Below are 27,552 nucleotides of genomic sequence, written 5' to 3' on the forward strand. Positions count from 1 at the left end.
GCGCCTTGGGCCACCTCCTGCGGCTGCTGGGTGTGCAGGGCGGGAAAACGCTCGCTTCCCTGCCGGAGGCCTGGCTGTGGTGACTGTTCGCCAACCCCGGCCACCTGCATGCCCCTGTCCCCGCTGCTGGTTAAAGGCAGTTCCTCGGGCGTGCGTCCCTTCAGCAACCTCAGAGACAGTTCCCAAGGGGGGTGGGGCCGAGCGCGTCGAAGGGGGTTATAACTCTCATCCGGGTATTCCCGAGATGCCGCCGCCGCCATCTTTGTTTTGTGCTGACAGTCGCTATTGACGCCCGCGGACGGCCGGGCGAGGGGAAGTGGCAAGATGGCGGCTCCCAGGGCGGAGGCGTGGAGGCTCGCGCGGCGGGGCTGTGGGGCGGGGCGCGCCTGCGCCTGCACCTGACCTGAGCGCGGCTCCCGCCCTAGCCCAGCGCGCGGCCGCGCCGACCCCCATCCCCGCCGCGAGGCAGCGCAGGGGTCCTTTAAGAGGCTTCGGCCCAGCGGCGAAGAGGTGCGAGGGCGGGTGGGGGAAAGCAGTGACGTCACCCGACTCCGCCCCCTCGCCCGACCGCCGGCGCCGCCGCCGCCATGTTTAGTTGTTACTTCTTCACACAAGATGGCGGCTCCCAGGGAGGAGGCATGAGCGCCCTGCCGTTACCGCTCCTCCTGCCGTACAGTTGCCGCTTCGGGGCCTAACTCTGGCTCCTTGAAGCGGCTCCTGTGGGAAGGAGTCATAAGGAGGGAAGTGAGGATCGGACACTGCCTTGAGTTTGGTTTGCAGTGGAAGAACTGACCCAGGAGGAAGAGAATAGGGGGGAACGGGGAGCTAGTCTCAAGATGGCGGCTCCCAGGGCGGCAGGCGCAGCTTGAGCTGCAGAGGCGGACTAAGGGGAAAGGTGCGAGACCTCTAACGGCCTTACGGCGCACGCCTCCAAACGGCCCTCGGGAGCTCGAGCTGATTCTGCCGGCCTCCGGCGCGCCTCCATTCCTTAGGTGTGTCGAGGCTGTTTCGGGAGCGGCGGCTGCACTGAGCGCTGGGCGGGGAAGCGGGACGGTCTCAAGATGGCGGCTCCCACAATTGTGGTCTGAGCGCCGGCGGGGCTGCGACGACCGCGGCGCCTGTGGCTCCTTTCCACCCGCCCCGGAAGCCGGCCAGTCCTGGGGACTTGGGGGTGTGGGAACCGGGCCGGGGTTCCGCCATTTCCGGCGGGGGAGGGCTACGACTGAGGAAGGGAGGAGAGAGAGGCGGCTCAAGATGGCGGCTCCCAGAGCCTCCCGCCTTAGCTTGTAAGCGGGAGCGCCTGGGCAAGTAGTCGGGGCGACGGGACTCGGCGGCCTCCAGCTTATCGAGCCTAGGCGCTCGACAGTTTTGGGCAGCTCTTGAGGAGACGAGGTGAGCGAGAAGAAAGGGAAGAGCCAAAGGGAAGGAGAGCAGTTAAGATGGCGGCCTCCATGGAGTCGTCTACCGCTGTGTGAGGAACCGCTTCTCCGTTAGAGCTGCCTTAGACGAAAGGGGGTGTGTGAGAGGAATTGAGGGGCTCCCTTCCCGCTCGTTGACTTCTCCCCACCGCACCCTTTCCCGGAACTATGGCTTCGGCCGTGTCGCCCGCCAACTCGCCAGCGGTGCTCCTGCAGCCCCGCTGGAAGCGAGTGGTGGGCTGGTCGGGTCCGGTGCCGCGGCCCCGTCACGGCCACCGCGCCGTGGCTATCAAGGAGCTCATCGTGGTGTTTGGCGGCGGCAACGAGGGAATAGTGGACGAACTGCACGTGTACAACACGGGTGAGTGCAAAGCCCGCTGGGTCCTCGGCACTTTCCCTCCCTCCATCTCCTCCCTCTCCCTCCTCTTCCCTCCCTCCCGCCCTCCCTCCATCTCCTCCCTCCCTCCCTCTCTCCATCTCTTCCCTCCCTCCCTCCATCTCTTCCCTCCCTCCCTCCATCTCCTCCCTCACCATCTTCCCTTCCCCCGTCCGTCTCCCCCTCCCTCCTCCTCCCCTCCCCCTCCTCCCCCTCCGTCCCCCCTCTTTCCCCTCCGTCCCCACTGATCGGTTTGCCCCTCCCTTTTGCTGTGCCGGGCTTCAGTGCTTTCCTCTGATCTTCCCGTTCTGAAACCCCTTGTCTCCCGTATTTGATGATTGGTTTTCGTCAGTTAAAAGAAAGCCCCTAGTCCGACTGGTGGGGGAGAGGGGCTGTCGCCAGCGGTGGTGACTGGTGGTGACTTCAGACCCACACCGTTACCCAGCGAGCCGGGGCTGGGGCTGGGGCTGGGGCTGGGGCTGGGGCTGGGGCGGGCGGGCGGATGTGTCCCCTTGGCGCAGGCAGAGTTCTCTCTCCCTCCCTCCCTCCCTTCTCCTGCGCCTGCTCAGCTCTCCTTCATCTCGAGTGCCCATTCTGGATAAATGACCATTTCTAGATTACAGATTCGTTCTCTGTCTCTCGAAAAAGGGAGGGAAGGGACGCGTTCATAGGGCGCAGAGTTTAACATCCTCATCTGCCAACCGGATAATGCCGGAGCCCTGGGTATCCCTGGGACGGGCCGCCAGCAGGGCCGCTTCTCCCTTTTGACATTTACTTCTGCAGCGTTTCTTTCCAAGGCCCCCCTTCTCTTAATCTGGTGCCTTCTGGTTTGCAAGCAGAATTCCAGTTACCCCTCAGCAGCCTGTGTAGTCCTGTGTCTCCCCGGCGGATCCAGGGGCTTACCCCACCCGCTCCTCTGCCTCCCCGCAAAACCCAAGCCCTTGTTAGTTGGGAGGGGGGAGGAACCTCTCTCTTCAGGTATGGCTGAGGCACCACAGCCTTCGTGGGGGCTGTCTGTTGTTGCCCCTGCCTAGTAGCCTTGCGTAGTCTCTCGGGCAGAAAGCCTGGTGCTGTCCATGAACTTTGTGACATCCTTTTTCTTAGTAGCCGCTTGGCCCGTTTTGTGCCCCTAGCAGGAGGGTCAGCTCCCAGATTGCCTGCTGGCTCCCCGTTGGCCCAGAGGATCCTGGTCTTGCCTAGAAGGCAGGGTCGGGGTGAGTTCTGTCCCAGGCAAGACCTGGAAGAGTGTGGGTGAAGGGAACCCCCCCACCCGCAGGCTGGGGTCCTGGGAAGCCCTCGTCCTCAGCGGGAGCCACGGCTTCCAGCACTAACCCCTTGCTCTGCGGCATCCTCCCCTGGGGCTCTGGCAATCCCCTGGCCTCCGTGGCGTCCCTGCAGACAAACCCTCGCTGGGTGGGCTTTGTGTCCTGGGCAGTAAGAGACCGTTGTTCTCTGACTGGGCTCTAGGCCTTGATGCTCTAGGGTGGGAAGTCGGAGCTGCCTGGAGGGAGAAAGTTGGTTTGGGGAATTGGGAGGGCTGGAGCTGGGCTCTTGGGTGCGCTTCCTTCCCCAACCCCCAAGGCAGAAAGTGCTGGTTTCTCCACACCTTGGAAATGGTTGCTACCTACCACAACACGTTGCTTTGTTGCTTTGAAAGGCCGGTGGGTTGCCGATGACCCTTTTTCATTCCAGGTCTCTCGGCACCTGTTGCCTCCAGGGAGCAGGACCTTTCTCAGCACCCCCCACCCCTGGGCGGGGGTGCTTGGTGGTTGGTGGTGCCCCGCGCCAGCCCAGGCAGCTGCAGTAGCAGGAATTAGCTCAGTAAGCTAAGGTCAAGGGGCAGGGATACAGCTTCTCCAGTGGTAGGGCTGTTTATAGAGGCGGCGTCACCATGAGCAGCACCTCCTCGACTCTTTGGACCGACTTTCTTCTCAGAAGGCCTGGAGCAGGCTCCCTGGCAGGGAAACGCAGTTTTAGAAAGTAGGGCAGGGGCCTAATTACAGTCGGCTCCAAAGTCCACCGCCACCGCTGCCTTGGCTTCCTGGGGCCTCTGCATATTCATTAGTTTATTAAAATGAATTGACCACTTTGGCATGAATTCATTACCAGTCTGCAAAGACAGGTTGTGCATTAGAGGGTAGTCTGCCTTCCAGAGGGCTGCTTTAAACGAAGCCCTGGTATCCTCCAGGGTAGCAGTTTGGGAACTGTCATCGGCAGTTCCTCAGAGGACTTCTCCAGAGAGAGCAGCTGGCAGACCCAGTGCCCTCTTCCTCACCAGGGTTTCTGCATGGGAATCGACAGAATGGCAGAATCTGGAATCAGCGGGAGTTGCCCCCTCCCAGCAGTCCAACCTCCTCACCTTTGTCCTGTCTGCTTTTGCTGTGTTTTGGAGGCGGCGGGGCGTGTTCTCAGGCCTCTGCCCCTTGCGCTTCTGCAGGGTCAGTCCTCAGAAAGCCTTGCTTGGAGAGAGCTGATCTGGACGGGGTCCCCGTTGCTAGGAGAAGAAAGCTTCAGGGAGTGTGTGCTTTGAGAGGTCTTAGGGTAGCTACTGTCCTTGTCCTTAGGAAATTTTAGTTCCACATGGCAAGCCAAAGGATTCAGAGTGCTGCCAGGGGTGGTGGGTGGGGGGTGGTGGTGATGAGAGTTTCGGCCTCAGTGGCTCTGTAATGTCCATAGGCTCTTAAAGATGGAAGGAGCCTTGGACAATATCTAGTGGAACTTCCTTGTTTCTGCAGATGAGGAAATTGGGGTCCAAGAGGGGAAGTGAGAGGTCCAGGGTCACCCTGCCAGCTGGTGGCGGAGTTGGGAGGGAGTGCAAACCTTCACAGAGGCTGTTCTACCACCTGTCTCTTGGGGGCCACCACCTTTGAAACACCTCCCTTCTCTACTATCCCGGTATCTAATTGGTCATTGCGTGGAGCTGACATCATATCTGTCCCTCTCCACACCAAGCTGTCCTGTCCTTTTATTAGACTCATGCGGTCACTTCCTGATTGGCCCTATGAGTTTCATTTGTCGGGAAATCCTGTTCACCCTTCAAGGCCCGGCTGAAATGTCACCTCTTCTGAGAAGCCCTTTCCACTCCTGCCCTCCTTCTCCAGCGGTCGCCCTGCTCTGTGCTCCCGAGGGCCAGGCTTGGGTCAGACCTCCTCTGGGGTGTTTGTTTCATTGTGGGATGGGGGGCATGCAGCCTTCCTACCCCGCTGGGAGTATGAGCACAAGAGCAGTGTCCTCTGTGCCTCCCAGCACGTCATGTGCCACACAGGAAGTGCTCTAATGTGACAGGTGGAACGGAGAGGAAGGCAGTTCGTTGAACTTCACCGGCTGCCCCCTGCATGGGCACCAGTCTCTAGATGGTGATGGGACGCTAGCAACCATGGTGGAGCTGGTGGAGCATGAAGTGGGTGCCAGAGCTGATGAAACACGGACAGGCTGGGGCGCGGCCTTGCCGTCAGGAGGAGGGCAGCTGGAGTGGTGTTCGTCCAGGGCAGGGTCCTTTCCCCACCTTCCCCTCCCAGCTGAGAGCCAGCATCTCCAGGATGAGGTTCCCCAGGATTGGGTTACATGACACCCCCCGGATGATTCAGGGGCGACTGAGAGCAGCTGTCACATTGAGAAGCTGGGAGAAGGGAGGGGCGCTTCTCATGTGCTTTCAGAGGTGGAACCAGGACTGGTGGGTGAGATGAGGGGCCGCAGGCTTGTCCTCACACCAGGAGCTGTGCTCCCTGATAGACCTCTCTTGACATGTTCTAGAATGAGATCAGCAGCTCTTGGGTCCTGTAGAAGGACCTGGTGAGCAGGAGCCGCAAAGGTATCACAGGGCACTTCTGGCCTGGCCTGCTGGTCCACTGATCAGCTTGTGATGGGAGAGCTGCTGGCTGACCCCATGTGCCATTTAGTTTTGTCACAATCCCTGACCCATGGCCTCATAGCTGTGGGCTTTGACCATGAGGGTGCTCAGGGGAGTGAGGGTGGCTGCTTGGACGTGGGACCCTTGGGCAGGCACGGATCGGTCGCTTTAAGTCAGTGACGGGGCTCTTGTCTCCCTGTGTCTGTTTCGCACTGTGACCTCAGGTGTTGCTTGCCCTCCTGGCTTTGCCCCTTTACCTATTGAGAGCAGTTAGCCCGGGCAGTCTTGGGTCTCCTTGTGCGTTTACCTTGGTAGCTTGCATGGAGCCCCCTCCAGGGATTAGTCAAGGTGGCCTTGGCAGCTCCTGCTTTTCTGGGGTGGTTTTTGCACTGGGAATGAGAAAGAGGCAGGGGCCCAGGACCCAAGCTTGCGGGTGCGGGCTGCACAAGTGTTGCCCTCTGCCTTAGCAAATGGCATGGGAGCTCAGTGCCTGGCATGTCTGAGGCCCAGTGACTCAGCTGAGTGGCTGCAGAGACCGTGGAGTGGGCGCTAGAGAGTGGGGTGGGGGCGCTCTCGCCTCTGGAGGTGGTGCTGGTGCGGTTGTGCTGTGGGGGTTTTTCTGTTTTTGTTCTTTTCTTTTTTTGAGGCTAGGTCTTGCTCTGCTGCCCAGGCTGGGATGCAGTGGCGCGGTCTCAGCTCACTGCAGCCTCAAACTCTGAGGCTCAGGCAGTTCTCTCGCCTCAGCCTCCCGAGCAGCTGGGACCACAAGTGTATGCCACCACACTCAGCTAATGTTTTAAAATTTGTAGACGCAGTGTCTCCTTGTGCTACCCAGGCTGGGAGTTGTGCTTTGGATGAGGGCAAGCCTTGCACACAGTGCGCATTGAGCCCTGGGGGTGACGGCGTGGGACTGGGTGGGACCAGAGTGCGGCGGGATGTGCATTCTCGACCGTGGCCGGCCGCCTGGCCCTGGGTGCACCTGAAGACGGAAAAAACTACTTTGTTTTTCTTCTTCTATGGTCTCACAACGCTTTGGTCACCTAACTGAATAGTCTGTGCTATATCACAAGATCACAGCATCCCCTATGTGGAAGCCTTCCCAGTTCCTACCCCACAGGAATCCCCCCATGCCCTGTCATGTCCTGGGGAACCCATCTTACATCTCAAGTCGTGTGAAGGATCCTCAGCACCTTCTGCCATCTGCTCACTGAGATCTCACCCAGGCCAGCTCAGAGGCACAGAGTCGGGGTTGTACGTGGCCCCAGTTTGGGGTTTTCAGAAAGAGTGTGGTGAATCCTCTGAGGGGCCCCTCATAGGAGGAGGTTTCCTGGGAAGCCCCGGGATGGAGGGTGTGAGGGGAGTCGAGTTCAAGTGCCCAGTCCCAGCTGAAGGCTGGCTGCTTCTGTCCTGAGGAAGTAAAGCAGTGCCTAGGGTCTGATTCCCCTCTTTCTTGGTGATCTCCTCACCCCCATGAGCTTTCGAGAAGCTTCTGTCATGCTCTGCTGAGATTGCCGCCTCTGGCTTTCGAGAATGTTCCAGAATAGCATAGGTGTGGCAGCGAGGTGGGGAGGGATGCTGGTGGACCATCACCTAGGAGACCAGAGGAGGTCTGGGACGTCAGAGCAGAGGCTGGGTCTTGTCCCGTGGTTCTCCGCGGACTTTAGCGGTTGCTTTTTTGGCCACTTGAAAGTGCTGCTGTGGGCTCTGGCTGTCCTGACCCTGTGATACAGGGACAAAAATGTGGGCTCCAGGGAGGAGGAGCACAGGTCCACCAAGAGGGTATTTTGGGGAGAAGTTCATGTCTGATCCACTGAGTGGTAGGGAAGGAAGGCAGTGGCTAGATTCCCAGTAGCCGATGAGAGATCTTGCACAGTGACATCCCACTCATTAAGATGACCTTGATGAGAAGCAGGGTAGTCACAGGCCCTTTTGCAGTGGCCTGAAGTCATGGGGTTTGGAAGATGGCCCAGGTAGCATGGCTGGAGTTGCTAGAACGCCCACAGGGATGGTGCTGGCTCAGCCCCTCACCAAGCTTGATGGCTGGCAGATTTGGGGAATGAGAGGAATGGGCGCTGCCGGCTCTGCTGACTTCTGCCTCCTTCTGTTCCCCAGCAACCAACCAGTGGTTCATCCCAGCTGTGAGGGGGGACATCCCTCCTGGGTGTGCAGCCTATGGCTTTGTGTGTGATGGAACTCGCCTCCTGGTGTTTGGCGGGATGGTGGAGTATGGGAAATACAGCAATGATCTCTATGAGCTCCAGGTAAAGCAGTCCCAGGTTCTCACTCTGCCTCCCCAGCCCCATGACCTGACGGTAGTGGCTTCAGGATTGAGACAAGTGGGAGGTGGAAGGGACACTTGAGAGTCTGCCAATGCCACTCTGAACTTGGCCTGCCTCAGGAGAAGGCCGGGCCTGACACCCAGGACCTTCTTGCTCCAGCAAGGCACCTAGCTTGCCCCCGGCCATTTTCTCCTCCACCACAAGTTGCCCTGGGCCCCCAGGGGTGGCCTTCTCATCCCAGGGTTCAGCCTCCAGATCTTGATTTTGCAGGCGAGCCGGTGGGAGTGGAAGAGACTCAAAGCAAAGACACCCAAAAATGGGCCCCCTCCATGTCCTCGGCTCGGGCACAGCTTCTCCCTTGTGGGCAACAAATGCTACCTGTTTGGGGGTCTGGCCAATGACAGCGAAGACCCAAAGAACAACATTCCGAGGTGAGGCTTGTCCTTTTCTCCTTGGAACCCCTGGGTGGGTGTGCGGCTGGGTCCCTAGCTCATGCTGGATTGTAAATGAGAGAGCTGTACCGGATGCCCTCTGAGGAGCCTTCTGGCTCCAAAATCACTGCTAACCCTGAGCAGGCCTCATGGGTGGAGGGCCAAGCTGGAGGTGGAAGCCACTTTGCCTTGGGCTAGGGCCTGCTCTCAGACTCGGCCTAGAGTTGCTCGCGTTCCTTCTTGGCCATCAGCTGCCTACAAGTTTCCTGATGGGTATTTTCCAAGGCCTATGGCCAAGGACTCTTTGGAGGTAGTCCCAAGCTGGTGCCCCTCTTGATCTGCGGAGCCATTGCATAATGCCCAGCTTTGTGCGCACAGCAGGGCGTGCTGCTGGGTCTGGACTTGGGGCTGCTGTACAGCCTCACCCACCCTCTCCCTTTCTCTAGCTGGGCTCATCCTAGGGAGTTCTGGCAGCCCCTTCCTCGGGAGCCGGGGCAGAAGAACTTCACAGCTCCCATGGCCCTAGCCCCTTTGTGTTCCGGGGAGTCTCTCCCTCGCTGATAGCCATCCAGTGAATCCTCTGGCATGAGGAGCTGAGACTTGCTATAACTGATCTCTCCTCGTCAGGTACCTGAATGACTTATACATCCTGGAATTACGGCCAGGCTCCGGAGTGGTAGCCTGGGACATCCCCATTACTTACGGGGTCCTGCCACCACCCCGGGAGTCACATACTGCCGTGGTCTACACCGAAAAAGACAACAAGAAGTCCAAGCTGGTGATCTACGGCGGGATGAGTGGCTGCAGGCTGGGGGACCTGTGGACCCTAGATATCGGTGAGCACCCCAGCAGCTGTGGGCCAAAGCAGGTCTGAGTCTTGGCTGGTCCTGTGGGTGGCACTGTTGTATGGTGAGGTGGGGCTCGTAGGGAGCTGGAACGCCCCACTTTAGTGCTTTCCTCTTGTCATGGTAGGGCAGGGTGGGGAACCCTGGATTGTCCTTAGGTTTGGGGCTGTTACTGTTGTGCTGTACTGGCTCAGTTGGCCAAATTGGTCTGCTGGCTTATAGGAGAATAAGAGATTAAGCCTTTCTAGAATGGAATTCTCTGGACTCGTCAGTGGTCAGACTGTGGACTACTGTGTCCTGGTCTGACTGCTGAGGTACCACTGCATGCCGGTAAACTGTGAGGCCTCAGGGAACTGCTTGGACAGGTCGCCAGGTGGTGGCATCAGGAGTGGTTGGGGAAGATGGCTAACTGTGGGTCTCCAGAGCCGTCTTGGGCTGGGAGAGAGATGTCAGTGTTGTCCTATATATAAAAGTCAGGAGTCCAAAGAAACAGTTTCCTGTGAGAGAAATTTCCAATAGTGTTTGCTGAAACCTCTGTAGCCTAAGGTGGTTATGATGGTGAATATATTTCATGGAGACTTTGGGGTGTGCTCCCAACTCCTCCCCCAGCACAGAGCGCAGTACTGGCTCAGGGCAGGCACTCGGGATGTACCTGAAGGAGCGCGCCCGCGAGGCTGCTCAAAACTGACTGGGTAACACAGGAATCTAGCTCCCATGACAACGATCAGACGGCCTGCTGTGGGCTATAGTGAGGCCAGGGATGTAATTCTCTCACTGAGACAGATCCTATCTTCCTGAGCTAGCTTGAATCCAAGGAATGGCCTGTGTGTGGTCCAGTGTGTGTAGCCCTCTCCCCTCTTTCTCTGCAGATACCCTGACATGGAATAAGCCCAGTCTCAGCGGGGTGGCGCCTCTTCCTCGCAGTCTCCACTCAGCAACCACCATCGGAAATAAGTGAGTGGCTGCTCGCCTGTGTCCCTCTTCTCTAGACCAGTGTGGCCCCTTCCCCGAAGGGCTCTCAGTTTTTTCCTAAGACCTGAAGATGCCTCTTTCTGGCTGGGCTGGCATTTGGCAGCCCTATTTTTCCATTACGACCCTGGGGGACCAAGGAAAGACAGATTCAGCGGGGAGGGGGCCACACACAAGCCCAGCCTGAGACCCTCCCTGGGCCTGTGAGGCTCCGCCCCATTGGATACAGAGTGTTCTAGGTCCTCTGTGCAAGCATCTGGCTGTCTTTAAAGGGAGCCTAGGAACTGTGGAGATGAAGGTGAGCTTTAGATGAGCTGAACGACGCTTTTATATGGTAGAGGTGGCACAGTTCTGAGAGCTGAGCTACCAGGCAGGAAAGGGCTGTGTCAGGAGGCTTCACGAGTCCTTGGGGATTCTCCTGGGGCGAGCCAGAGGACTGAGCTCTAGAACTGGGGTAGCAGAGGTGGCCACTAGCTTGGCACCAACTCTACAATCCTTTTCCACTCTTCCCTCCTCCCTCCCAGAATGTACGTGTTTGGTGGCTGGGTGCCTCTCGTCATGGATGACGTCAAAGTGGCCACACATGAGAAGGAGTGGAAGTGTACCAACACACTGGCTTGTCTCAACCTGGGTATGGCCTCCTCGGGCTCTGAGTAGCCTGTGGGAGGCTGCAGGAGGCCAGCCCTCCTCAGCCTAAGAGCTGTGTGGGGTGTGTGGGGAAGAAGCTTGGGCCCCCGGCTCCCTCTGGAATCCACCAGAAGGATCCAGTGGGCAGAGCTCTCTGAAGCAATGTTCTGCCTCTGAATTTTTGAATGAGCTCTCCATCCAAATGTCGCGACATCCAAAAGTGTAAAAGCCTCTACAGTGCAGGGCCTCCCTCCCTCCTCCCGGTTCTGCTTCTCAGAGGCAGCCACGTGGGTGGTTTCCTGTCCACCTTGCAGGGACTCTTCATATCCAAGCATTAGTCATAGGTGCCTTTAAACACAAAACAGTGGCAGCCTGGCACACGCAGTGCCGCACCTGGCCTTTCTCATCTGCTATAGCTTGGAGACACTCCACATCCCTGCCCCGCAGCAGCCTCCTTCAAGCTGTGGTTGTGCTGCTGTCTCTTGTACAGGCGCTGCTCCGTGAGTATCCTTGCACCATCTTCACCTGTGTGCAAGTGCATCCTAGGGGTGAAAACCTAGAAGTAGAGTTGCTGTCCGATGCGGCTGAAGCGCCCTGCACAGAGGCTTTGCCCACATAGGTGCCTCTGGTGGTGCCCTCACAGAGTGGTCAGGCCACTCACTCTTTGCCAAGCCTGACAGGTGGCCGAAGCTCCCTCCTGGCTCACCTTGAGCCCCAGCTGCTACAGGCCCAGAAATCAAAATGCCAGGCACCGGTGGTTGAAGTTGACATTGCTTTTGCGTGAGAGTCTTTTTTTTTTTTTAAGATCTTTTTACGGCGTTTTCCCTGAACCGTCTTCCCCATTGCCATCTCTTTCTGTGAGTTGATGGGCACGGAGGTAAATCCCTGACTGTGTTTCTCATGGTTTTCCTAGTTGGCCGTTGGTGTTTATAATTTTATTTTTTATGGTGCTTTTTGCCACAAAGGTTTCTTTGTTTTGTTGTTTTTAATGTAATAATCTGATAACATCTTGATTTTAATTTCCATCCTTGACAACAAAAGAACCAAGGGCAACTGGGGGTTTCTTCCGTCCTCCCTGCTGACCTCACCCGTCCGCCCTCTCCCAGATACCATGGCCTGGGAGACCATCCTGATGGATACACTGGAGGACAACATTCCCCGGGCTCGGGCCGGCCACTGTGCAGTCGCCATCAACACCCGCCTGTACATTTGGAGTGGGCGCGACGGCTACCGCAAGGCCTGGAACAACCAGGTCTGCTGCAAGGACCTCTGGTACCTGGAGACAGGTAGGCCCAGCCCAGCCGACCCTCCCACCCTCGCAGCCTCCCGCCCCTTCTCACCAGCTACGTTCTCCCACAGAAAAGCCACCACCCCCAGCCCGAGTACAACTGGTACGCGCCAACACCAACTCCCTGGAGGTGAGCTGGGGGGCAGTGGCAACAGCCGACAGCTACCTTCTCCAGCTCCAGAAATATGACATTCCTGCCACGGCCGCTACTGCCACCTCCCCTACACCCAATCCAGTCCCATCTGTGCCTGCCAACCCTCCCAAGAGCCCTGCCCCGGCAGCAGCCGCACCTGCTGTGCAGCCGCTGACCCAAGTAGGCATCACGCTCCTGCCCCAGGCTGCCCCCGCGCCCCCGACCACCACCACCATCCAGGTCTTGCCGACGGTGCCTGGCAGCTCCATTTCTGTGCCCACTGCAGCCCGGACTCAAGGTGAGTCAGGGGTCCGGGGACGTTTAAAAGTAAGGGACTGGCCTCCAGGGAGAGGCAGTGGCAGAGTAGGGGCTGCAAGACGGCAGCCTAGACAGCAGGCCAGCGGCCAAGAGCTTTGGGCTTGTCTCCAGAAGTCTTGGGGGGATGCTAAAGCCTGGCCCCGCCTGTGGACACAGTCACCCTGAGGGCACAGAAGAGCCAGACTCCCACACAAGCAGGCCAGCAGAAGTGGCTCAAGCTGCCTGCTGAGCTCCGCAAAGGGGCTGGGGACGTCGTGCAGAAGGTGAGATGGCTGACGGCTGGCCCCTTCTTTCATCAGGTGTCCCTGCTGTTCTCAAAGTGACCGGTCCTCAGGCTACAACAGGAACTCCATTGGTCACCATGCGACCTGCCAGCCAGGCCGGGAAAGCCCCCGTCACCGTGACCTCGCTGCCTGCTGGAGTGCGGATGGTTGTGCCAACACAGAGTGCCCAGGGGACGGTGAGGAGCAGTCTTCGGGGTGGGCGGGACTTCCTGTTGATCAGTGCACTAAGTTATAAGTGTATTGTGGGTTTATACCCACCCGCTGGGCTCTAGTAGCACGCACTCCATGCCTTTACCTCCTGGGACACGCACACAGGGAGAGTGCTCCTGCAAGGTTGTGGTGGGAATTAATAAGTTAATGCCTAGAAGGCCCAACCAGTTGCCTGGTCCTAAGGGCATTGGCCACGTGGACTTTCTTGTCCTGCAGCCTAAGAGGAGGAGCTAGGCAGCTGGGCCTCATGCAGACCCATGAGTAATAAACTGGACCTGACTTGACTCTGTGGTCTTTAAAAAGGATCCAGAGCTCCTGGCCACCTCTTCCCATAGGGGATGCCGTGCATGGTTGGCGATGGGAGCCCTCCTTGCCTGGGGCCAGGAGAGTGGGGTCTGGCAGTAGAGAAAGCTGAGCCATGCTAGTGGGATGAGGCTCCCCAGAGCAGGGCTGAGCCCTGGGCAGGTTCCAATGAGGTCCACCAAGCAGAGAGGCAGGTGGTACCCGTGACCTGGCCTGAGACGCCCGTGTCTGCTGCAGGTGATTGGCAGTAGCCCACAGATGAGTGGGATGGCTGCACTGGCTGCTGCGGCTGCTGCCACCCAGAAGATCCCCCCTTCCTCAGCACCCACAGTGCTGAGTGTCCCCGCGGGCACCACCATCGTGAAGACCATGGCTGTGACACCTGGCACTACCACCCTTCCAGCCACTGTAAAGGTGGCCTCCTCGCCAGTCATGGTGAGTGTCTTCTGGGGCTTGTCACTGTGCTTAAACAAGCATGGTCATTTCCTCTGGGCTTTAGAGCTAGCCAGCCATTGGACCATGGGCTGCAGAAGAAGCTGTCTCCATTAAGAAAGTCACAGCCTCAGGCGAAACCTGCAGTCTCGACCTAATCCCTTGCCTGTTAAAGGAAGGGGGAACCAAGATGTTCTTGGGCTTGGGAGTGGGAGGAGGAGGGTGAGCGTTGAGGCAGGAGCTGTGGGCCCACCATGGACATCTTTGGGTGGTTTCCCCATCTCTTTGTCTGCCTGATCCATCACTCATCTCTGCCTCCTCCAGGTGAGCAACCCTGCCACTCGCATGCTGAAGACTGCAGCTGCCCAGGTGGGGACATCGGTTTCCTCTGCCACCAACACGTCTACCCGCCCTATCATCACGGTGCACAAGTCAGGCACCGTGACAGTGGCCCAGCAAGCCCAGGTGGTGACCACAGTCGTGGGTGGGGTCACCAAGACCATCACCCTGGTGAAGAGCCCCATCTCTGTCCCAGGAGGCAGTGCTCTGGTGAGTGATGGGTGCCGCCTGGTCACATGCGACAGCTGCCAGGCCACAGTGACTGCCAGTGGTTACTGGCCACCCCGGGCCGGCTCCAGGAGAGTCCCAACCAGGCCATGCCCTTGTTTGATTTCCAGATCACTCTCTGCTCTATCCTTTTTTTTGCAGATTTCCAATCTTGGCAAAGTGATGTCAGTGGTCCAGACCAAACCAGTTCAGACTTCAGCAGTCACAGGGCAGGCGTCCACAGGTCCTGTGACTCAGATCATCCAGGTGAGTACTCTCTGCTCTCGGTTTCTGCACATACACAAGAGTGGGGGCCCAGGGGCCAGGTCACAGGGAGAAGTCGCATCTCTGCCCATGGAAGATCACATGAGCACACATGGTTCAGAAAGTTCTGCTGCTCAGTAACCTCGCCCACAGCGTCCAGAATTTTCCCTGAGCCACCAAGGCTGCCGACAGACAATAGCCGGATCACACTTCTCTTCCTGGCAGTGGCACCGACTCATGCACCTGCTTCCCTCTTTCAGACCAAAGGGCCCCTGCCAGCGGGAACAATCCTGAAGTTGGTGACCTCAGCAGATGGCAAGCCCACCACCATTATCACCACCACACAGGCCAGCGGGGCGGGGACCAAGCCCACCATCCTGGGCATCAGCAGCGTCTCCCCCAGTACCACCAAGCCTGGCACGACCACCATCATCAAAACCATCCCCATGTCGGCCATCATCACCCAGGCGGGTGCCACGGGTAAGGGCCTCCCCTGACATATGGGTGTCTGCAGGTCCTCGCTGGAGGGGAAATAGAGGGTGGGTTACAAGGTGCACTGTGTTTCTGTTTCTTTTACCCATTTCCACCTTCTCCTTGCCGCCTTTGTGTCTAAGGTTGCTGGGGAGATGGCAGGGCTGTGGCTGTGAATTGTGGCTCTTCATTATAACCCAGGGCAGCAGGGGCAGCCCTCACAGAGCCCGTCTCCCCTGGGCCTCCACTCTCCCATCCAGGTGTGACCAGCAGTACTGGCATAAAGTCCCCCATCACCATCATCACCACCAAGGTTATGACTTCAGGAACTGGAGCACCTGCCAAAATCATCACTGCTGTCCCCAAAATTGCCACTGGCCACGGGCAGCAGGGAGTGACCCAGGTGAGGTACCCCCAGCCACGTCTCAGCCCAGTGTCCTACTGTGCAGCAGGCCACGCAGGTCCTCCCGACGGGCCTGGGAGGGGTGGTGTCTACCAGCCTGGTGGTGACATTGGTAGCACTTTCTTCTGGTGTTCCAGGTGGTGCTAAAGGGGGCGCCAGGACAGCCAGGCACCATCCTCCGCACTGTGCCCATGGGGGGCGTCCGCCTGGTCACCCCCGTCACCGTCTCCGCCGTCAAACCAGCCGTCACCACGTTGGTTGTGAAAGGCACCACAGGTGTGTACCCGCAGGCCAGGGCCCCTGCTGCCCCTAGATGATAGTGAAGCAGGGCTGGTCTCCAATCCCCATGGCAGAGCTGGGGGGCACAGCGGCTGCGCTCTCGAGCTTTCTGTGCCAGGAGCTCCAGAGTGCCCTAGCCTGTCTGCAGGAGGAGGCCTGGGAAGGAGGCGGCAGCAGCCTCGGCCCAACTCTCTGCCTCCTTTCCTTCAGGTGTCACAACCCTAGGCACAGTGACAGGCACCGTCTCCACCAGCCTTGCTGGGGCAGGGGGCCACAGCACCAGTGCCTCCCTGGCCACGCCCATCACCACCTTGGGCACCATCGCCACCCTCTCCAGCCAGGTGATCAACCCCACTGCCATCACCGTGTCAGCTGCACAGACCACGCTGACAGCGGCAGGCGGGCTCACGACCCCTACCATCACCATGCAGGTAGGGCAGGGCCTGAGGGTGCATGTGGGCGAGGGACTTTCACATGAGTGGAAACACGCGAGGCTCATGCCCTCCGTCCGCAGGCCTTTCCTTTCTGGTGTCACACTGCTGCCAGGCGCGGCCATGGTGGGCTTTTCCTCACCTGGGTCATTCTTCCTGGTGTCACATAGTCCCTGTGTTGTAGTCCATGGTTTGGCCATGCCTGGTGTTTGAACACCGAGTTCTTCCTCTCAGGGTGTTCTAGGGGATGCTGCAATTTGTCTGTGTGTGTGTGTGCGGTGTTCTCTTCGTAGGTTCAAAGCTGGAAAACGGTGAAATGTTTTTATTGGCCTTTGAGCATTGAGGGGGATTTTCATTCCCTGACAAAGGACTTGACTCCAGCCAGGCTCCTGCCTTCCCCTTGCCCTGCCCCCACAGCCTCTTCCTCATCTCAGTTGCCTTTGAGGCAAAGTGGTGGCTCTTTTCCTGGCCTCTAAGCAAGTCGGTGTCTTGGGGGCAGGGGCAAGTTGGTCTTAGGTTTGCCAGGGCCATTGAGGGGAGTGGTCAGTGGTCCCAGGCTGTGCAGTGACAGTGCAGGACAGAGAGGGATGGGCAGATGGCCAGCCAAGGCACAAAGTCTCCTCCTGGTGTGTCTCCCCAGCCCGTGTCCCAGCCCACCCAGGTGACTCTGATCACGGCACCCAGCGGGGTGGAGGCCCAGCCCGTGCACGACCTCCCTGTGTCCATTCTGGCCTCTCCGACTACAGAGCAGCCCACCGCCACAGTCACCATCGCCGACTCGGGCCAGGGTGATGTGCAGCCTGGCACCGTGACCTTGGTGTGCTCCAACCCACCCTGTGAGACCCACGAGACTGGCACCACCAACACGGCCACTACCACCGTTGTGGCTAATCTTGGGGGACACCCCCAGCCCACCCAAGTGCAGTTCGTCTGTGACAGACAGGAGGCAGCTGCTTCTCTTGTGACCTCGACTGTGGGGCAGCAGAACGGTAGCATGGTCCGAGTATGCTCGAACCCACCCTGCGAAACCCATGAGACGGGCACCACCAACACCGCCACCACCGCCACCTCCAACATGGCCGGGCAACACGGCTGCTCAAACCCGCCCTGCGAGACCCACGAGACGGGCACCACCAACACTGCCACCACAGCCATGTCAAGTGTCGGCGCCAACCACCAGCGAGATGCCCGTCGGGCCTGTGTAGCCGGCACCCCTGCCATGATCCGGATCAGTGTGGCCGCTGGGGCGCTGGAGGCAGCCCAGGGCTCTAAGCCCCAGTGCCAAACCCGCCAGACCAGTGCGACCAGCACCACCATGACTGTGATGGCCACTGGGGCCCCATGCTCGGCTGGCCCACTCCTCGGGCCGAGCATGGCACGGGAACCTGGGGGCCGTGGCACTGCTTTTGTGCAGTTGGCCCCTCTGAGCAGCAAAGTCAGGCTGAGCAGCCCAGGCAGCAAGGACCTGCCCACAGGGCGCCACAGCCATGCGGCCAACACCACCGCCATGGCCCGTTCCAGTGTGGGTGCTGGGGAGCCCCGCGCGGCACCCATGTGCGAGAGCCTCCAGGGCGGCTTGCCCAGCACCACAGTGACTGTGACGGCCCTGGAGGCACTGCTGTGCCCCTCGGCCACCGTGACCCAAGTCTGCTCCAACCCACCATGTGAGACCCATGAGACAGGCACCACCAACACCGCCACTACCTCGAATGCAGGCAGCGCCCAGCGAGTGTGCTCCAACCCGCCGTGCGAGACCCATGAGACAGGCACCACCCACACGGCCACCACGGCCACTTCAAATGGGGGCACAGGCCAGGCCGAGGGTGGGCAGCAGCCCCCTGCTGGTCGCCCCTGTGAGACACATCAGACTACTTCCACCGGCACCACCATGTCCGTCAGCACGGGCGCCCTGCTTCCCGATGCCACTTCTTCCCACAGGACCCTGGAGTCTGGCCTAGAGGCGGCGGCAGCGCCCAGCGTCACTCCCCAGGCTGGCACTGTTCTGCTGGCTCCTTTTCCAACACAGAGGGTATGCTCCAACCCCCCCTGTGAGACCCACGAGACAGGCACCACTCACACAGCTACCACTGTCACTTCCAACATGAGCTCAAACCAAGGTAAGTGAAGGCGGCCACCTGGCTTTCATGGTCTCCCAGAACCCTAGGCCGAAAGGGTGAGAGAACGATGGCGTGGGTTCGACCAGAGCCCACCGGTCAGGCTCCTTGGCGCCCAATTTACCAGTGGGTTGGGCTGGGGCATCCTGGCTGTGCCAGCAGCAGATGGGAGATCTCCAGGAGCCTGTCCTGCCCTCCCTGACCCTCCGCTTGGGAGTACAAGAAGCCCATGGTGGTCAAGCCAACTGTAGCAGCCACCTGCCTATTGCCCCCACAGACACCCCTCCCGCTACCAGCGATCAGGGAGAGGTGGAAAGCACCCAGGGCGACAGTGCCATCACGACAACTGTGTCCTCCACACTGACGCGTGCTGTGACCACCGTGACACAGTCCACGCCGGTCCCAGGCCCCTCTGTGCCGGTAAGAGCCCAGGGGGTCCTTTTGCTCTCCGCCTTCCCTGCCTACGCATGTGCAATTCCACAGTCAAGACACCAGATGTCGCTCTTTTACCAGGCATGGGGCTGCTCCTGGTTCTTTTTCCGGACCATAAAAGGGCAGCCTTGATGTCTTTTGCGTTCCCCTGCATCTCTGGGGTGCTTTTATTTCTGTGACTGGTTACCATCGTGTGTCACTTCATGACAGCTTGTACAAGACGTGGCGGGGTCTGAGTGTCTGTCTGTCCAGGCCAGGACGACTCTGAGGACAGGCTAAACCTGACCAGGGGTCTCAAGGGCCTCTGTCCTCATGCTGCTCAGAGAACCACTGCCCACCCCTCTTCCCCCATTTAACATGAGCTCGAGCTGGCCCATCAAGAGTGAAAACTGCCGGGCGCGGTGGCTCAAGCCTGTAATCCCAGCACTTTGGGAGGCCGAGGCGGGTGGATCACGAAGTCAAGAGATAGAGACCATCCTGGTCAACATGGTGAAACCCCGTCTCTACTAAAAATACAAAACATTAGCTGGGCATGGTGGCGCGTGCGTGTAATCCCAGCTACTCGGGAGGCTGAGGCAGGAAAATTGCCTGAACCCAGGAGGCGGAGGTTGCGGTGAGCCGAGATCGCACCATTGCACTCCAGCCTTAGTAACAAGAGTGAAACTCCATCTCAAAAAAAAAAAAAAAAAAAAAGTGAAAACTTAGGCCCACAAGGAAAGGTGAAGGCTGGCTTGCTTCTCAGCCCTGCTTCCTGGTTCTGGCCCCTCTCTCCTCCCCTCTGACAGGGGCTTCTCTCCCTTTCTAGAAGATCTCATCAATTACTGAGACTGCCCCAGGGGCTCTGACTACCGAAGTCCCCATCCCAGCCAAAATAACAGTGACCATAGCCAACACAGAAACTTCTGACATGCCCTTCTCTGCTGTTGACATCCTGCAGCCCCCAGAGGAACTCCAGGTGTCACCAGGGCCTCGCCAGCAGCTGCCTCCGCGGCAGCTCCTACAGTCAGCCTCCACAGCCCTGATGGGGGAGTCCGCCGAGGTCCTGTCAGCCTCCCAGACCCCTGAGCTCCCGGCTGCCGTGGATCTGAGCAGCACAGGGGAGCCATCTTCGGGCCAGGAGTCTGCTAGCTCTGCGGTGGTGGCCACTGTGGTGGTCCAGCCACCCCCACCTGCGCAGTCCGAAGTAGATCAGTTATCACTTCCCCAAGAGCTAATGGCTGAGGCCCAGGCTGGCACCACCACCCTCATGGTAACAGGGCTCACCCCCGAAGAGCTGGCAGTGACTGCTGCTGCAGAAGCAGCCGCCCAGGCTGCAGCCACAGAGGAAGCCCAGGCCCTGGCCATCCAGGCGGTGCTCCAGGCAGCGCAGCAGGCTGTTATGGGTGAGCGCCAGCGCCACCTCGGGGAAGCAGTAGGCCACGGAGACAGCCTGAGAAGAGTAGCCCATTTCTCTCGAGGGTGGCATGAGCCAGATGTGATGGGGAGGATGGGCACAAGGGATCCTGGACAGGCCAGGTAGTAGGGATTGCCACATGGGACCGGCTGGCTGGGGTTACTGCCCGGGAGACAGACGGGCCCATCTGCCAGGGCTTATCTTATAGTGGAGGACGGGTGGGAGGTGGACAGGGTCTCCAGGACAGGCTCTGGGGGGCTCCGCCTGGGCCACCTGCCTCCGGCCAGCCTTCCTGATAAGGAACCATTTCTCTTGACGCTGGAGCAGGCACCGGTGAGCCCATGGACACCTCCGAGGCAGCGGCAACCGTGACCCAGGCAGAGCTGGGGCACCTGTCGGCTGAGGGCCAGGAGGGCCAGGCCACCACCATCCCCATCGTGCTGACACAGCAGGAGCTGGCTGCCCTGGTGCAGCAGCAGCAGCTACAGGAGGCCCAGGCCCAGCAGCAGCATCACCACCTCCCCACTGAGGCCCTGGCCCCTGCTGATAGCCTCAATGACCCGGCCATTGAGAGCAACTGCCTCAACGAGCTGGCCGGCACCGTCCCCAGCACCGTGGCGCTGCTGCCCTCAACAGCCACCGAGAGTAAGCGGCTGAAGGCGAATCAGTGCTGGGGTGGTGGGGGCACCCAGGGAGGCCAGGGCAGGACAGGAGTCTCGGTCCCACTTGAGAGCCAAGTCTTTGTAGTCTTTCCCACTGACACCTTTCTTCCCAGGCCTGGCTCCGTCCAACACATTTGTGGCCCCCCAGCCGGTTGTGGTGGCCAGCCCAGCCAAGCTGCAGGCTGCAGCTACCTTGACTGAAGTGGCCAATGGCATTGAGTCCCTGGGTGTGGTGAGTTGAGTGTGGTGGTGCTCCTGAGGCTGGGTCTGGGGGACAGCACTGCCTCTGGGTGCTGAGGGCCTGATTTCATCACCCCGATTCTGTCTTCCAGAAGCCGGACCTGCCGCCTCCACCCAGCAAAGCCCCCATGAAGAAGGAGAACCAGTGGTTTGATGTGGGGGTCATTAAGGGCACCAATGTAATGGTGACACACTATTTTCTGCCACCAGACGATGCTGCCCCATCAGAAGTAAGTGTCTGCAGGAGTTGATGCCCTCAGGTGGGTGGATCTTGGCTCCACTGTCCTGAGTGGGGCTTACAGGAAACTCCTCCATCTTTGGGCCAAGCTAAGTAGCCAGGAAGCCTGAGGATAGCCAGGCAGAGCCCATCCCCCTGCAGCAGGAGAAAAGGAGAGCTTTGGTTCCTTCTCGCCAGTACCTGGCCACAGTCGACCTCACCATGTCCCTCCTTGCCATGAGGGGCCAGCTACCGCTGACCTGTTTTCCCTCTGGCCCGTACTCAACACAGACCTTCAGCGTCCCTGGGGTGGCCTCAGCTGCCTTCTCCACAACAGAGTTCATGCCACTCCTCTCTTCCCAGGATGACTCGGGCACTGTCCCTGACTATAACCAGCTGAAGAAGCAGGAGCTGCAGCCAGGCACAGCATATAAGTTTCGTGTTGCCGGAATCAATGCCTGCGGCCGGGGGCCCTTCAGTGAAATCTCAGCCTTTAAGACATGTCTGCCTGGTTTCCCAGGGGCCCCTTGTGCCATTAAAATCAGCAAAGTGAGTCTTCCTGTGGGGTGGCCCTCTGTACCTGCTTGGTTCCCTCCTGCGTCAGCACGTGAGGTGGCAGTGTGGGCATAGGAGGGCTGGGTCTTGAGTCCCAGTTTGTTTTAGCCCTTCTACTTGGAGGAAGATCTCTTTGAAGCTCCTTGAACTGCGACATGGCATCTCTTCTACTGTGTTAGAAAATGGTTTATGGGAACCATGATCAGTCAGTTCTGGAAGCTTCTAGCTTGCTCTGTTGTTGACCTTCTGACCCCCTGGGTTCTAGAGTCCTGATGGTGCTCACCTCACCTGGGAGCCACCCTCTGTGACCTCCGGCAAGATCATCGAGTACTCGGTGTACCTGGCCATCCAGAGCTCGCAGGCTGGGAGTGAGCTCAAGAGCTCCACCCCAGCCCAGCTGGCCTTCATGCGAGTGTACTGCGGGCCCAGCCCCTCCTGCCTCGTGCAGTCCTCCAGCCTCTCCAACGCCCACATTGACTACACCACCAAGCCTGCCATCATTTTCCGCATTGCCGCCCGCAACGAGAAGGGCTACGGCCCAGCCACACAAGTGAGGTGGCTGCAGGGTGAGTGTCCCTTGTGGGGCTCCTAAGGCAGCTTCTAGGGAAGGCTCAGGGAGCCAGGTGCAGCAGGCGAAACTGTCACCCTCTGAGATTCCTTCCCATGTGCTGTGTCTCCCTGCTTCCTTTGGCGCGCACACAGCCCCTGACGGGCAGCTGTCGAGTGGAGAAGGGGCCCCAGCTCCGGGCCTGGTGGTGCAGGGGACGTTGCCCCAGGATGTTTGAGGGGATAAGGACTGAGAGGGCTGTGGGAAAGCATAGGTTTCTAAGCCCGAAAACAACGTGTCCCAGGTCCCTGGCACGCAGCAGGTGAGGGGTGGGATGTGCGGGAGGCCGGCCACCTCCGGTCAGCTCCTGCTCCTGCTCCAGCTCCACTGGGGCTGGCTGGGACCTGGGACCTGGGACCTGGGAGGGCAATGAGGTGGGAGCTGAGCTGAGTGGGTTTCTAACCTGCATCCAGAGGGGAGTGAGTGGTGTCGTGTTCTAGTCGGGGAGCAGTGCAAAAGGTGACCACCCACAGGGCGGGTGCCCACCCTTGCTGGCTGCTGGCCGAACACTGTGTGGCACCGGGAGGCTCTGTGGGCAGGCAGGGCGCGGGTGTTCCTTGCTCTTGTTCTGTCCCAGTGCTGCTCACCCATCTCTCTCGTTCCTTCCAGAAACCAGTAAAGACAGCTCTGGCACCAAGCCGGCCAACAAACGGCCAATGTCCTCTCCAGAAATGTAAGCAGGAAGCCCTTCTTAGGAACTTGCTGAGGCTGGGGGTGGAAATAGCTGGGCTCAGCCTCTCATCAAATGACGGGGGGCAGTTAACCGGTCCCCGGCAGGGCCTCCCGTGGTGCGAGGCCCACACTAACTTTCTCTTTCCTTTCTCTGCCTTCCAAGGAAATCTGCTCCAAAGAAATCTAAGGCCGATGGTCAGTGAGAGGAAGCTGACCAGTCCATGGATTCTTCTCCAGACTCCCCTGCTTCAGGAACACCCGCCAAGGCCCACCCCTCCGACCCTGCCCCGCCCCGGCATTCGCACTTCACCCTCCAGAGCCGCAGTTTCCTCCTCCCCCCTTTCTCTTTCTCTCTGTTTTTAAAATAATCTAAAGAAAGCACATTTTACCATTGCGGTTGGGAGGAAGCAGAGGCAGATGGGAAAGCAGAGAGAGGAGCGCGCTTCCTTTCTTCCCCTCTAACTAGGGAGGGCGGAGCTGAGGACAGCCAGGCTGTGTGCGCTTTGCTTTGTCAAGGGCCAGGTGGGGGGCGGGCATGGAGCGGAGGAAAGGCACCCCCTCGGCCTTCCCCAGGGTGGCTTTCCTGACACTCTGGCCCGGGTGTCTGTCTGGTTCTGTTTTCTTTTCTTTCCCGTGTGTTTCCAGCCACCTAACCTCCCTTCCTCAGTCTCCCCCGGTCCGCCCTGCTCAGTGACCCCACAGGAAGCTTACACTTTTTTCTCAGAGGCCTTCGTGCTCCGAACTCTTATCCTCTTCCCCTCTTCTTTCCCATGTTACGAAAGAAAAGAAGGAAAAAGAAAAAAGAGGGGCAAGGCGCCCCGTGGCGGCACCTGTGGGCCACGCCGCCAACTGCTGCATTGGTTGTGTTTTTTAGGTTGAAATTGGTGAAGTTCACACTTTCATTGTAATTTTAGCGTGTGGGGTTTTGTCTCTTTTTGTTGTTAGCTATGTACAGAATGTGTAATCTTTTTTCTTTTTTGTGTGTTTTTGTTTTTTTTTTTTTTTTGGTTCTGTTTTGTTTTGCTTTTTTCTCCTTGGCTAATTCTTGGCAGGGATCTTTCTGGAGGAAAAGCTGGGGCCAGCCGGGGCAGGAGAGGTGTGGAACCTGCCACGTGGCACCTGCTGTTTGCCGCCCAGCCCAGCTTCCTGTTGCTGGCTCCTGTCCGCTACCCCTTTGCCTGTATTCAGGCTGCTGGAACAAAGAAAGGACAGCTCATTACTCATGGGCGACCACTCCGCACCCATAGGGTCCAGCCTGGGGAAGCTGGAGGAAGGGCTGGGGCCTCCTTGTCCTAGGTTCCCAGCGCTCCCCACGCCCCCTTCGTCAGCACCACCGGCGCTGCTTCCCACATGGGGCTGCTGCTTTCTGCAGCCGCTGTGCCATCTCTCTCAAATTGTCATGGAAAGGGTGGGGAACGGAAGGGAACCAGGCGTCCTTGGAGGCAGCCCGGGAGGGCAGCTGTGCAGTGTCCCCAACAAGGGAGGCTAGGGCAACATCTGGCCAGCAGCAGCAGCAGCAGCATAGCAGCTGCATGAATGTGCAGCATGGAACCCAGGCCAGGCTCCGGGGCTGGGGTGTCTGCTTGCAGTTTTTTTCCCCCTCCCCGAGCTTCCGTCAAGGAGCAAGGTTTGCCGGCAAGTCAGAAGGCTTTGAACTGAGCAGCCAATCTTTCCAACCCTCCCCCACCAACCTCTGCCTGGAGATGCAGCAGCCTGTGTCCTCCAGGGCCTCTGGTTTGTTGTATTATAGTATATTTCGCTGTGGAAATGTCACGTTTAGTCACCTTGGAGCCCACTCACCTGGTCCTGTTGTTTTACCCCTTCCTTTCTCTCGCGCGCCTATTGATTTGTTTCTGCGGAGAGTACACCGTTCACTATTGTAGAGTAACCCCTGTGACTCAATATTACCATAGTGCGATGTCGTTTTGTGCTATTTTGAACAATTAAAAGACTTTTTTTGAAATAACCACGAGGTGGCTCACTGTGTCCCGGCATCCTTGCAGGAGGCAGCGGGAACGCTGAGACCTGCCCGAGGCTCACGGGAGCCCCCTGGTGGGGGACCTGAGCTCCTCTGAAAGGAAGGCCCTCACTGTGGTGTGCGGTCTTTGGACCAAGTCGGACCAGGTTCCAGAAGGTTGCTTGGCAGCTGCTTTGCAGGGGAAGAACCAAGCTTGGATCTCTCCCTCTCCTCCTGCACTAGAGGATAGGAGGGGCAAAGGCCTGGCAGGTCACCAGCAGTGGTCTGGGGTGTGTTGGGGGGAGGAGGTGCTGAGTCACAAGCACACTGTGGGTACTGCAGAGGTGGATCCCCTCATCCTGCTTCCTCTTACATGTGAGCCATGCCCACAAGGGGAAGGAACAGAGCTCGTGATCCAGACCACCTAGCGATTGGGTTGGCGGAACAGCTGGGGTCTGCTGCGCTGAATTTGTACTCGGCGATCACCAGCCAGGAGGCACAGAAAGCCCTGGGGCGATGCCGCTGGGGCAGCACAGGCCTAGGCAGGTCCGAGGGGAGTGGCATGGTGCTCCTGTGGCTCGCAGGCCTGGTGTACCTGCATCCCCTGCCTCCCCTCCAAGCCCCACCGCCTGCCTTTGTTTCCCCCACACAGCTCTGCTGCCTGACCTTGCTCTCACAGTGTTCAGGCACTCTGCTGCCAGAAACCCCCGGAGTAACAAAAGCCTACATGTCTCCACCTGTGGCATGGGTGTATGTGCGACGCCCTGTCCAATGTGACCTCTCCTGGGAAGCCTGTCATGTGGGATCCTCCGTGTCCCCACCTGGCCAGAGCTTGACACCAGGAGCTGTATCTCTGTCTTGGCCACTGCACCAACTGCGATGTGGCACAGAGTCCAGCCTCTCAGAGGCCCAAGGAGAGGGCTGGGAAAGTGTCTTGGAGCAGAGCCGTAGGAGCCATGCCTGGGGCTGGGGGACGCCAGGGGCCACATGGGATTGACCCCAGAACGAGAAGCCTTGAGGATTTGCCATACCTTTGGCAAATGGCTTTGTGGGCGCTTCCCCTGGTGGGGGCAGTACAAGGGTTCTTCCCACCCCACTCCTGTAGCTGGCACCTGCAGGGCGACCCACGCTCCACCTCCCTTCAGCTCACCTGTCACAGCGGCTGCATCACACTTCAGAAGGCAACGGCCACATCCGTCATGCCTCTGGTGTTTATCTGAAAATACCAAGTTTCCGTCTGAGGGTACCACTCCACAGCCTCCAGGGAAGAGCCCGGGGCAGGGAGAGGGAGCATGGCACCTCCTGGTCCTGCTCCCAGGGAGCCCGGGAAAGCTAAGTGCTCTCCCTAAGGATCGACCAAGGCCCTGTCCACTGGACCCAGGGCTAGGGGGACCACCCAGAGAAGCCTAGAACCCTCCACATGCCAAGGCTCAGCCTTGGTAAGGCAGGAGGGAGGCTGGACGTGAACATGACCATGACAGGCCTGCCAGCAGGGCAAGTAGATACAGCCCGGCTGGGCACAAAGAAGTTCATCCCTGAGCATGAGCTGAGGCCAAGGGCGGTGCGAGCACACAGGATGCCCCCACCTGCCAGGGGTATCAGCCTCATTCCCAAGCACCCCAAAGGGGAACTGAGACAGCCACTGTGGCACCAAAGACCAGCAGTGCAGCACCATGCCCAGGGCTGGAAGCATTCTGTGCGCTGTCGGCCTGGAAAGCCACTGGCCTTGTAGCACCATCAGGTCAGACGATCATAGAGCTACAGACAGATCCGGGCAGCTGGAAAATAGGCCCAGAGAAGGGGGATGTGGGCTCTTACTCACAGTTACTGTCAGGCCTCAGAGCTGTGTCACTTGTGTAAAGTCAGCGCCAAGGCCGGGCGTGGGGGCTTATGCTTGTAATCCCAGTAGTTTGGGAGGCCAAGGCAAGTGGATCGCGAAGTCAGGAGTTTGAGACCATCCTGGCCAACATTGTGAAACCCCGTCTCTACTAAAAATAAAAAATAAAAAATAAATAAGCTGGGTGTGGTGGCAGGCACCTATAATCAATCCCAGCTACTCCAGAGGCTGAGGCAGGAGAATTGCTTAAACCTGGAAAGTGGAGGTTGCAGTGAGCCAAGATCACGACACTGCATTCCACCCTGAACAACAGAGAAAGATTCCATCTCTGGAAAAAAAAGTCAGCGCCAATGGCTGCCCATTACTGACTGTTGAGGTGGTTGGTGACAAACTGATTCAAAAGAGAGGACTTGGCCGGGCGCGGTGGCTCAAGCCTGTAATCCCAGCACTTTGGGAGGCCGAGGCGGGTGGATCACGAGGTCAAGAGATCGAGACCATCCTGGTCAACATGGTGAAACCCCGTCTCTACTAAAAATACAAAAAACTAGCTGGGCGTAGCCGGGCGCGGTGGCTCAAGCCTGTAATCCCAGCACTTTGGGAGGCCGAGGCGGGTGGATCACAAGGTCAAGAGATCGAGACCATCTTGGTCAACATGGTGAAACCCCGTCTCTACTAAAAATACAAAAAAAATAGCTGGGCATGGTGGTGC

At 58.8% G+C, this 27,552-nt stretch overlaps 1 protein-coding gene and 1 long non-coding RNA gene across 4 annotated transcripts; one reads left to right on the plus strand and one right to left on the minus strand.

The window, feature by feature from the left end:
* The first annotated feature begins 424 nt into the window (after positions 1-424).
* Positions 425-25,015, plus strand: HCFC1 (host cell factor C1). 3 transcript variants are annotated; one of them, XM_074391986.1, is made up of 27 exons: positions 425-1,779; positions 7,757-7,905; positions 8,194-8,354; positions 8,982-9,190; positions 10,069-10,153; positions 10,693-10,799; positions 11,902-12,081; positions 12,155-12,213; positions 12,421-12,514; positions 12,834-12,994; positions 13,569-13,766; positions 14,088-14,312; positions 14,472-14,576; positions 14,834-15,053; positions 15,305-15,447; positions 15,585-15,723; positions 15,937-16,157; positions 16,798-18,274; positions 18,549-18,691; positions 19,509-20,085; positions 20,424-20,741; positions 20,872-20,990; positions 21,091-21,228; positions 21,579-21,764; positions 22,036-22,336; positions 22,987-23,050; positions 23,213-25,015. In XM_074391986.1, the coding sequence occupies exons 1-27, from the start codon at positions 1,587-1,589 to the stop codon at positions 23,250-23,252; spliced, it is 6,012 nt and encodes a 2,003-aa protein (XP_074248087.1). In that variant the 5' UTR covers positions 425-1,586; the 3' UTR covers positions 23,253-25,015. The 3 variants fall into 3 exon arrangements, with proteins under 3 accessions (XP_074248087.1, XP_010330092.1, XP_003943948.1); XM_010331790.3 differs by having other exon boundaries at positions 12,155-12,514; XM_003943899.4 differs by having other exon boundaries at positions 12,155-12,514; positions 19,641-20,085.
* Positions 2,340-4,829, minus strand: LOC141582830 (uncharacterized). The gene is made up of 3 exons (XR_012515742.1): positions 4,154-4,829; positions 3,423-3,748; positions 2,340-3,295 (listed from the first exon to the last, which is right to left on the minus strand). It is a non-coding gene; the product is annotated as an uncharacterized LOC141582830 (long non-coding RNA).
* Positions 25,016-27,552: the final 2,537 nt, after the last annotated feature.

The sequence above is a fragment of the Saimiri boliviensis genome, chromosome X (assembly GCF_048565385.1).
Source record: "Saimiri boliviensis isolate mSaiBol1 chromosome X, mSaiBol1.pri, whole genome shotgun sequence".
NCBI classification, from domain to species: domain Eukaryota; kingdom Metazoa; phylum Chordata; class Mammalia; order Primates; family Cebidae; genus Saimiri; species Saimiri boliviensis.

What these genes read in the sequence shown, in the direction of transcription:
- HCFC1 (XM_010331790.3), top strand. Translation starts at nt 1,587, where the DNA reads ATGGCTTCGGCCGTGTCGCCCGCCAACTCGCCAGCGGTGCTCCTGCAG. An exon ending in CTGTGACTCAGATCATCCAG is followed by an intron (nt 14,577 to 14,833) that starts GTGAGTACTCTC and finishes TCCCTCTTTCAG; the next exon opens with ACCAAAGGGCCCCTGCCAGC. An exon ending in ACAAGTGAGGTGGCTGCAGG is followed by an intron (nt 22,337 to 22,986) that starts GTGAGTGTCCCT and finishes CGTTCCTTCCAG; the next exon opens with AAACCAGTAAAGACAGCTCT.